Source organism: Antechinus flavipes, chromosome 4, assembly GCF_016432865.1.
Source record: "Antechinus flavipes isolate AdamAnt ecotype Samford, QLD, Australia chromosome 4, AdamAnt_v2, whole genome shotgun sequence".
Classification (NCBI taxonomy): Eukaryota; Metazoa; Chordata; class Mammalia; order Dasyuromorphia; family Dasyuridae; genus Antechinus; species Antechinus flavipes.
The window spans coordinates 130,583,907-130,595,102 of NC_067401.1; the positions used below are offsets into that span (position 1 = coordinate 130,583,907).

Below are 11,196 nucleotides of genomic sequence, written 5' to 3' on the forward strand. Positions count from 1 at the left end.
AAGAATAGCTGAGCCTACAAAAAGGGGAGGGAAGGTGTGGCTGACAGCTCTGCTTACCTTGGTGGCTTACAGCTACCATCACTAAATTGATGACTATCCTAATGGATTCTGTTTCCAGTAAGTTTATCTTTTTCTTGATCCATGTTAAAATGATAACCCTGCCTAAGACATTACCTTCAAACATATGCCATTCCTATCAGGGTTTACTACCTGCCCAGGACACCAGTATTTCCATTTTTTAAAAGGGAAATTTAGTTACAAAGGTTAAATTACTTGCTCAGAGAAAGAAAGAATCATCCAAACCATGAATAAAACTCCAATCTTATTATATCTGAAATAGAATAATCAGATAAACTTATTTTTCTTAAAAATGTTTTAATAAAATATTACACATATATTATATATTTTCTTATACAGATATTATGTCCAGGATCATTGATATGGATCATAGAACTGTATATGTAATTATAGCAAACACAAGGACTATCAAATAAATAGTTTTCAACATTTTTGTTTGAAACTCTCTTTTGTAAGCAAATTCATCTGAGAAGTCCTTTTGTAAAACAGGAAAAGAGGAGTTTGGTCTTTTCTCCCATTTTTTTTTCCTTTTCCTCTTTGGCCAGAGGAAGGAGTCACATTTGTACTCTAGGAATCAAAAGTAACATTGGAGTGACTTTCTGGGAAGTTAGAAAGATGCCCTTCCCTTGCCATTTCCCCCCACTATCCTAGAGCTTACCCTAAAAACATAGAAGCACCAGAATAGATTTGCTTTTTTAGAGAGCTGGGAATAAGATAATGGACTGGAGATGGGGCCAGTGGGAAAAGTGAGCTGATGTGATGTAGAGAAAGAATGGATATGAGATAATTTATATGATGACCCTTATAATGTTTGTTTGTTTGTTTTTAAAGCACAATATTGAAAGACTTCACCATTAATCAATGTTAGAAGCAGTTCCATTTCGGAAGACTGTGAAACATACTTTTCCTCCTCTTTAGGATGGACTATAGAGATTGAATGAGATCTGTGTTATCTCTGGTCAATATGTTGGTTTGTTTTCCCTAATTAAACTTCTTTGTAATAAGGAGGGGTTGGGGGGGAGGTGGAAGCTGGAGGAAGAAGGAGGGAAGTCATTAGAAAGTGACCTAGATTTGTTTTTAAAAAGAGCATCAATGGAACATTTATTTTTTAAAAAAAATAATATTAACAGGTGTAATCCAGGGCAAACAAAATGTGGCTGGATATCCTGACCCAGGTAGGGTATCTAGCTCATCTCAGCCATTTAAAAAATACTGGTAGTTGTATGTTAACCATACAGTCATTCAGGAAAAAAAGATAAGAACAATTACTTATCTTACTACTTATGCATCATTCTTGTAGGCTGGTCCCCATTAGGGAAAATGCCTTCACCTAGAAAATTCAAACTAATTGGTGTTATTCAGGTAATGTTCATCATAAAATGATTTCTTTTTTTTTTTGTAAATGATATGCAGAATCCTCAAAAATTCTTCTCCATCACTACTTCTTTCCCCACCCTCCTGTTCCTTCCTCCTTTTCTCAGCATGAGTAGACACGGCCTGAAAAAATTCACAAGTGATCCCCAACCTGAACTCTGGTACTAGGGACTTGTAAGACCTGTCCCATTTGAAAGTTCTGCTATTGTGGATTGGACACAATAAAAGTAACATGCCTTCATGAGAGTCAGTAGTCCAACCCCTGAACCCACTGGCCAAACCGTAGGCTGTCAGAACACCACTTACCCCCAAGTAGCACAATTCATTTATAGTGAATATTTAAGTCTCCAGGTCCACTATAAAAATTTCTTCTCGGATTGCCCCAGGATCCGGGAGAAGCAGTAAGGGATAAGACTAACTGATGTCAGTGGTACTGCTGCACTCTTGCAAAAAGACAGGGCATAGAAAAGCATCTCCATCTGGGATGGGGGTTTGAAACCATCAAAAAGATGCAAGACGACCAAAGAGACCACAATACAACACAGGCGGAAGGAAAGCCTCTTGTTCTGCTTCCCCTTGCAACTTTCCTTGTACATACTGGAATTGAGGGCCAGGCCCAGGCCAAAGAGGGTCCCAAGGTTCTTGAGTAGACTGGCAAAGGGGGTAGTGTCAATATGGACCCATTCTGGTCGCTCACACCACCTCTTGGCTTTCTCTACGGTCCATAGAAGGTCAATTCCCATCCCTTTCAACATCAGGTAAAATCCAATAGCAAAACTAAAAAGGAAGATGGTGACCACAAAATATTTCTTGAGACTGGCTTTGTAGATGCTCTGGATGTGTTGGAAAGTTTCAGCAACAACAATACCTGAATAATTGTTAGATAAAAATGACATTAATATATTATATTATAGATGATATTATATGTAATATAAGCATTATATAATATATACACATTATATTATATATATGACATATTATATACATCAGATTTAGAGGGTAACATAAGAGACATCAGCTTGATCTAAATAACTATCTTGTACAATATTTTGCACTAAATAATTAAGCAATTATTAAGGTCCTTTTAAAAATCTATAAAATAAAATGCAAAAAAATCCCCCAATGACAGCTTTTCCTTTTCTACTTTCTTCAACCTAATCTTTCGGTGCTGGTCTTTCTTATCCCTATCACCCAAAGGTCTTGGGCTTTTGAACCGTCTAGAATAACTGAGAGGTTACTTAGATATTTTACTGAAGTAAAATATCTAAGTGGTACAGTGGATAAAGCACTGAGTCTGGAGTGAGTTTAAATCCAGCCTCAGATATTTCCTCACTGGGTGACCTTGGGCAAGTCACTTCATCCTGTTTGCCTCAGTTTCCTCATCTGTAAAATGAGCTGGACAAGGAAATGGCAAACTATTCCAGTATCTCTGCAAAGGAAACCCCAAATGGGATCATGAAGAGTCAGACATGATTGAATAACAACAATAGTATAATTTAGATTAAGGAAACTCTTAACTAGCTTGTTTTGCTACCTCTGTTCTTCACTCTTAATTGTATATTGTCTCTCCTTTTCTTTTATTTTAGAGTTGTTGTTTTTTTGGATACAGCTTGTTTACATTATTGGAATTTTCAGAAGGATTATTTCTTCCTCTCCCTCCTACCCCCAGTAAATTAAATTAAACCATTCCTTTGAAGATGTAGGGGACTAAGGGTATTAAACATTGACTAGATTGGTTAACTCTTTTTCCTTATCTTTTAAAAATGTGTTGTACAGGGGATAACATGGCTGGGTAAGGGAAGAGAAACAAATATTTTTGGAAATGAAAGTAATGAAAAAAGAAAGGATATCTATAAAATATTTTTAGAACCAAAAGAATTTTAAAAATAAAAACAACATGGATTTTGACAATGGGGAAAAAGAAAATGAACCTTCCCTTGAGCTACATTTGATTCTTAAAGATATCTAAGGAAGGGAAAATCTGTCAGCATCATGAAAACAAGGATTCTGTCTTATCTAAACTTAGCAACTGCCCTAGTACTAAGGACAGTTTTTGGAATACAGAAGATAACTTGCTTAATAAATATTAGTGGAATGACATAACAAATGGAGATTCCACAATCTCCCTCTTGTCACAGATTCCAAGGTCTCCTATTCTAAGTATTCTCCCAAAGTCAATATTCCTTTTTATGTTTGCCCTAAAGTCTACCTCACTTTAAGAAAACCAAAATTCAGGAAAACCTGGAATAACAAAAATTAACAAAAATTTGAACTAACAAGACTATATGTATGTGTTAGAAAAGGATTTCTTTATATATGGAGCTTCCTTAGAGCTTTTGTTGTTGTGATTATTATGATTTGGTAAATTAACTTGAAGCTAAGCCTAAGAAACTCTTAAGAATATAATGGAGACTATGGCTCCATTCACAAAATTATGGTTTCCAAACCACTTTTCAGAAATCTACATATTATGTAAAATAAAGTGTACCTTGCTATCAAAAATAGCAGCTCTCCAAAACACTTTTGAGGAGGGATAGGATAAAAGGAAAGAGAATAGAATAAACAAGGAGGAAATACAGTTAGCAATAGTAATTATGAAAAGAATTTTGAAGCCTCATTTCTTAAATGTATAGGGAACTGAGTCAAATTTATAAAAAATAAAAGCCATTCCCCAAGTCATAAATGATCAAAATATATGAACTATGCCCAAAAAATTATAAAATCATGCATATCTTTTGACCTAACAAAACCACTAGGTATGAATCCCCCCAAAAAAATTTTTTTAAGGAAAAAGACCAATATATACAAAAATATAGGATTTGGAAATTGAGTGGATGCTCATCAGTTGGAGAATGGCTGAATAAATTGTGGTATATGATTATAATGGAATATTATTATTCTATAGGGAATAATGAGCAGGATGTTCTCAGAAAAACTTGGAAGTTGTCCATGGGCACAAGCAAAGTGAAATGTACTATGTATAAAGTAAAGCAATGTAGTGGGATGATCAGATGTGAATGGCTTTGCTATTCTCAGCAATATGTCTACAAAACTTTTTTTCTTGATTTTTTTTGGGGGGAGGAGATATTTGTTTTCTTTTGCAATATGACTTTTATTAAAATGTTTTGCTTAATTTCACATGTGCCATTTCAATGGGGGTGGGAGATGGGGATGAAGGGAGAGAATCTGGAACTCAAAGTTTTAAAAATAAGTGTAAAGATTTATTTTACATGTAATTGGGGGAAATAAAAATTGTAAATCACAAAACTGAAAAAAAGAGAAAGAGAAAAAATAGTAGTTCTCTAAACTCTCTTCCTTTGATTTACAATCCCTTGAAACCATAAAATTATATTCACAATAAGGGTGGTATGTTGCATTGTTATGATTAAGGAGACAGAAGAAGATGGTGTAATTATTACTGACCTGAGAGGACCCCAGCAATAACCTGATGAGGGAAATGGGCTGCAAGATAGATTCGGGACAGACAGACACTGAGCTGCACAGCCCAGAACCCTGACCACAGAAGGACATACAAGCACCTGCAGAAGGAAACCCAAACAGCAGAATTGAGGTACAGAGAAGAGATACCATTCAATAATATCATACAACCTCTATACAAACACTTTGAGGAACAGAAAGAGTTTACTGGTATTTTAAGAGTAATGCATTCCATTTTCAGATACTTTTAGTATGTTGAGTTGAAATCAAACTCTTGTTCCTCCCACCCATTGGTCCAAGTTATTGCCCTCTGGGTTTTGAGCAGAGTGTCTATTAATACATTATTTTTTTTATCTGACCTATGATTTCTAGGTCTATGAAACTTCTCTACTAACACAAGTAATTTGTTTTTGCAACTTATAGAAAATTGCCTGGGGACACTGAAGAATAAAATAAAGTAGTAAATTATGTGTACAGTTGTAGGCAGTGATCATATTCCCAGTGTCTTATTTCTCTAGTCTACCCTGTCAAGTTCCTTCCAGTAATCATCATCACTTTGTTATCATTTTATCAAAAGATTATAGTTCCCTCACCATCCTTCACCATGCCTTTTGGATACACTCTGGATTGCCAGTGGTGTCCAGAACTGAATATAATCTTCCAAAGATGGAGTCTGACCAGGATAGAGTGTTAATAGGGCTACTATTTCTTTCATTGTGGATTAATGCAACCTAAAAGACCATTAGTTTTTTCAATGACCACATTATCCTTGCTGCAAATTGAGCTTGCAATCTGTTAAAACCCTAAGATCATTGTCCAGTTATATCTCCTGGATATGGGTGACTAACTTTTTTAATTTAAGTGACAGATTTTACATTTTTCTGTGTTAAATTTCATCTTGAGAGGTAATGTGATTTAGTGGATCAAAAGCTGGCCTTGGGGTCAAGAAAACTTGAGTTCAAGTCCCTCCTGGAACACATACTTTCTAGAGGATTCTAAGCAAATCTCTTAACATATCAGTGTCCTCAGGAAATTTTTTAAGGCTATAAGTTGCAGAGACACTGGTGACTTGTATTAATAGATGAAGTCCCTCAGTCCCTAGAAATTCTAGAAATTTTAAAAAAATAAACATTTATTTTATTAGATTAATTCATCCAATACATTAATTAGTCTTCCATCCCAGCTTTGTGTTATTTGTAAATATGATATAAATCCCCTCTATGTTTCCATACATATCATTGATAGAAATATTAAAAGGAGAAAATAAGTATATAGCACCTACTATGTGCCAATTACTATACTAGTGCTTTATAAATATTACTTCATTTGATCTTCACAATAACGCTGTGAAAGAGATGCTATTATTTCAGAATTAGGAAACTGGGGTAAGCAGAGATTAAGTGTTACTTGCTCAGAATCACAAAGCTAGGAAATGTCTAAGGCCAGATTGGATTGTGGGGTCCAGCGTTCTATCCAATGTATGGTTACTTGGCTGCCTGAGAATAATGTCTACAAAAGGATTCCTGTTTAATAGGAGCCACTCAAATTTATTATTCCCATTCTAATACGTGAGACTATGTGGAAAGAGTGAGCGTGAGAAAAAAAAAATTTATTCAACCAAAGAGCTAATTGATCCTTTTTTCATTCCCTTAGTCTCTCAACCAATCATTGAAAGCTTCCTTACCGAAACTTTAGAGTTGGCTTCTTCTTTCCACGAGTAAGGGAGAGGATGGATGTAACAATTACATAGTATACACCTGCTGCACCCATGGCATGGCCTGAAGGACTACCTGGAGGACCAGAAGGAAACACAGTGCCTCAGAAATTGGGGAAGAGGGGAAGAAGAAAGGAAGGAAGAGACAGAGAGAGACACAGAAAGACAGACAGACAGAGAGAGAGAGAAAGAGAGAGAGAGAGAGACAGAGACAGAGACAGAGAAACAGACAGAGAGAGACAGAAAGACAGAGACAGAGAGAGATAGAGACAGAGAGATAGAGAGAGACAGAGAGAAAGAGAGAGAGAGAGACAAAGAAACAGAGAGAGAGAGAGACAGAGAAACAGAGAGAGAAATGAAATAAACCAAGAAAAAGAAAAAGTGCTTCTGGCTTTCCCTAGCTTTGGAAAGATCCTATGTACCCCTTCTCTATCACCCCTAATGAATAAAGTTCCACGCAAGGTGTGACAGATGTACCACTGACTTAGGTAGCTTCATCTCCAAAGCCAAGTTTCTGAATAGAGAATATCCAAAATCTCTGGCCATTGCTACTTCCCTTTCCCTGGAGGAGACAAATTTAGGCTACCCTTTATAGATCCAAGACTTCTGCCCCTTTCCTCTATGGGGAAGTCCCAACTTGATTCCAATCTAATGCACCTAAGTGACAATATATCTATGGTAAACTTTTCTATATTTTTCTACACACTCTGCCAATGTACAAGTTTCTCCGTCATTAATTTCCCTCAATTATTTCAAAATATTATTCCAAAAAGGTCTGTGATATGCTTTATATTCAGTGGACTTCCAAAATAACATGGGCAAATATACATTAACCTGTAAATAATCTCTGAACTGATTTGTAGCTGAAATAAATGGAAGTTCTTGAAAAATCACAGAATCCAATAATTCAAAGGCACCTGAGATACTATTTACATAATCTGTACCCATCCTTGATGTCCTCCTCAAGGGGCCAACTAGTCTCTATCCAAAGAGTTCCAATAAAGAAAAACCTTCTATCCCTTGAGAAAGTCCATCACAATTCTGGACAGCTCCGATTATAAAGAAGCTTTTCCTTACATAAAGCCTAAATTTATCTCTCTCCCACTTTTTCTCATTGCTTTATTATATTACAGGCCAGAATGAATGTTCCTTTTCCCTTTTTTGCCATTTGTTGTTTAGTTGTATATGACTCTAAATGACCCATTTGGGATTTTCTTGGCAAAGATACTGGATTGATTTGTCATTCCTTCTCCAGCTTATTTTACAGATGAGGAAACTGAGAGAAACAGGATAAAGTAATTTTCCTGAGGTCAACCACCTAGGAGGTGTCTGAGGTTGAATTTGAACTCAAGTTTTCCTGACTCCAAACCCTGCTATCTATCAACCACGCCACCTATCTTCCCCATAATATATCAACATTAACAACCATAATAATAACTCTACATGTACCAAGTGCTTATTTGAATTTCATGTCTATACAAAGTTAATCAATAATGATATGTTAAATGAAATCTCACCTGGTCCAGTCTCACAGGTGATAGGGAATTGCTTTATCACAGGCGCAGAAGTGTTTATGTAGTAGTCAGTGTCTAGTACCCACCAGTATGGACGCTGCCCAAAAAGAATCCTGTCAAGGAGCAAGAAGAAAGCTCTAAAAGATTACAGAGTCTTCTTTCCCAGAGAATGAGAGAGTATATAAGGAAAAAAATTCACACATTTACTTTCCTATCTCTAAATGGCCATCTAAAGATGGCAGCTTTGTTTAACTATCATTCTAGAATCACACAATATCAGAGTGAGAAGAGACCTTGAACATCACCAGTCTATCCAATCCTAAAATTTTACAGATGAGGAACCTTGGACACAGTAAATGAAATAATTTGCAGAGTTAATAAATCAAGTTAGTCTCAACCCAGGGCTCCTGACTCCCAGCTCAGGGCTCTTAAATTCTTATCACAATTCCATGCTATCCTTAACCATCCCAAAAAGATAATTTAAAATTGAAGAACTGAAGTTAAAAACTTAGACTTGTCAGTGATCAACCATTGCATCTTCCTTTCTCTCTTCTCTTCAGTTAAGGAGAGCCCTAAGTTTCTAGTCACAAGTTTCTACAGGCACATGACCCTTCCCACCAGAATTCCTATCTTCCAAGAACTGAAGAACATTGCCTATCTCAAAAATGCATCTCTTGCACCTATATCTTCATCTTTTCCATTTTGGAATAAAAAACTGAACAAATGTTTGTCTTTTCATTTTAAAGATGGACTAGAAAAAATAAAATTTTCATTTTAGTTAAAGACATGTCAAGGGTCCTTTGTCACTCTAAGGTTATAAGATGATAGATTCCTTTTGGATTTAAGGACAATCATTTTCTCTCCTGCTGATAGACAAAAATCCAGGCCTTGAATAAAATAAAACATCATTAATTCAGATCCCACTAATCTAGTAGTCAATTAGACACAATCTATTACATGGCTTTATTAGGTACAAAGTTTGAAAGAATTTCATCTCTGAATTTCTGGAGTCTTACAGTTGAGTAGAAAAAATAAGCATTTAGAATTAGCAGCCTTTTCTAAAAAAGAACTCAAACATTTCTTCAATATTTTAATTTCTGTACTTAATAATTAATATTAAATGGTTTGTGTTACTATTCTATTTTAATTGGCTTACCTCATTTTACTTGTTTCTATCTCTTTCTACCAGTCATTGTATTTTGTACTATATTTCAAATTTTTTAAAAGTTTCATTTCTTTTTCAAAATTGTCAAAATTCAGACTTTTTCCTAAATTAGATTATCCTTCCTTCATTCCATAATGAGTTAGTTAATTCTATACTCTAACTCAATGAAAGGTTCTGCCTCCAATACCTGTGTTAGACATTAAAAGCAAAAGGAGAGCAATTGATGTTCTCCCAAAAACTCTGGATAGGGATTGGAAAACAGGTTCCCTTTGGAGGATCAATGGCAGACAGAGCTCTGCCCCTTCCTGGTTTCCCATTACTTTCCTTCCTTGTCCAGGTTCTTACTTACCATTTAAAAACCAAATTCAGCCAGTCTCCAATCACAGCTACCCAAAGTAATTTGATGCCCACAGCCTCTCGAACATGGAACCAAATGGGAAATAGGACATAGAAGGCATTCCTAAGATCTGCAAGCACTGAGACCAAGAGGAACCAGTCCTTATAGTCCTTATAATTTACTTGGAGGTAGTGAGTCGATTGAATCCCAAAGTCATGGAGGACATTCATCCCTGCCTCCATCCTCACTTCCTCTTGGCACTTCTGGCCCTCAGCAAAGCATGTGAAGTTATTTCAGGCTCCGCTGTGATTGTTCTGCTCTTAAATTGATCCTTGCCTCTGTTTTATACTCCCTTGCTTCCAGCTGTAGGTCATTTCAACCCTGATCTTTGGACTCAAAAACCACTTTTGTCTAAAATCTATTGATCAAAGGTGCATCACCAGAAGGTTGATGCAAACACATGTGGGATGATTTACGTAAAATAAGAAAACAGACACACAAAAACAACCTGATCTGCCAGAGACTCGGCAGGGACAATTATTAACCTTTAGAATTACATATAACTGCCCTCCTGTCCTTTCAAACTAGGCCAAAGACAGGATCAAGTTTAAACCATTTACTACTTCTTGCTACATTTGGAAATGTACAGGAAAGCTATATATGGAGTTTATACCCTCGGTGGTATACTCACCAGTTTGTTTGGGGGATGTAATAAAGTTAAATTGCCTTAAGTTTAAATCCCTTTCAGCCACCTTTTTGCATCCTCTAGTGATTTGAATTTTTAGTTAATTAAAAGGAATCAGGCAGTTCTATTTCTTAAAAAATTGTTGGCTTAATGTCTATGTCTTCAGCTGCATCCAGTCTTCAGAAATGTTGATGATTTGGCAACTCCCTTTCTCTGCATTGAAGAGAAACAAGATTATTGTAAAATGGACTAATTAGTTAATTAGACAACTTCCAAATCTTTAAAAAAATTTCCAGATCTTTAAAAACCATTATTTTGGATCCAAGACAAATACAACAGACTTGTGATGGAAAATGCCATCCACATCCAGAGAAAGAACGATGAAGTCTGGATGCAGATCAAAGCACACTATTTTCATTTTTTTTAATTTGTTTTTTTTCTTTCTCATGGTTTTTCACTTTTATGCTAATTTTTCTTTCATAACATGACTAATATTGAAATATGTTTAACATGTTTGTACATGTATAGCCTATATCAGATTGCTTGCTGTCTTGGCAAGTGAAGATGGAACGAGAAGGAGAGAGAAAATTTTGATGTTCAAAATTTTACAGAAATGATGTTGAAAGCTATATTTACATATAATTGGAATAAATTTTTAAAACCATTCAGTGTGAAAAGAGAAAAAAAGATTTAAAAAATTAAAACTGTTACTTGCTATTTACCGGCATGAATACCATTTATGAAAAAACAAATGGCCACAGGCATAAAATGCTTATAATCAATGTTCATTGAGTAGAACATAAAAACCTTGCACCAGTCTTGAAATTTTGGAAAAAAGACCCTTGTTACAGATAGCACATACCTGAAAAAGAGCATGAACTAATGCTATTC

The 11,196-nt window shown here is 35.6% G+C and overlaps 1 protein-coding gene across 1 annotated transcript; it reads right to left on the minus strand.

The window, feature by feature from the left end:
* Window positions 1-355: 355 nt before the first annotated feature.
* G6PC1 (glucose-6-phosphatase catalytic subunit 1) lies at window positions 356-9,972 on the minus strand. The gene is made up of 5 exons (XM_051994373.1): window positions 9,633-9,972; window positions 8,122-8,231; window positions 6,575-6,680; window positions 4,876-4,991; window positions 356-2,320 (listed from the first exon to the last, which is right to left on the minus strand). The coding sequence occupies exons 1-5, from the start codon at window positions 9,860-9,862 to the stop codon at window positions 1,809-1,811; spliced, it is 1,074 nt and encodes a 357-aa protein (XP_051850333.1). The 5' UTR covers window positions 9,863-9,972; the 3' UTR covers window positions 356-1,808.
* Window positions 9,973-11,196: the final 1,224 nt, after the last annotated feature.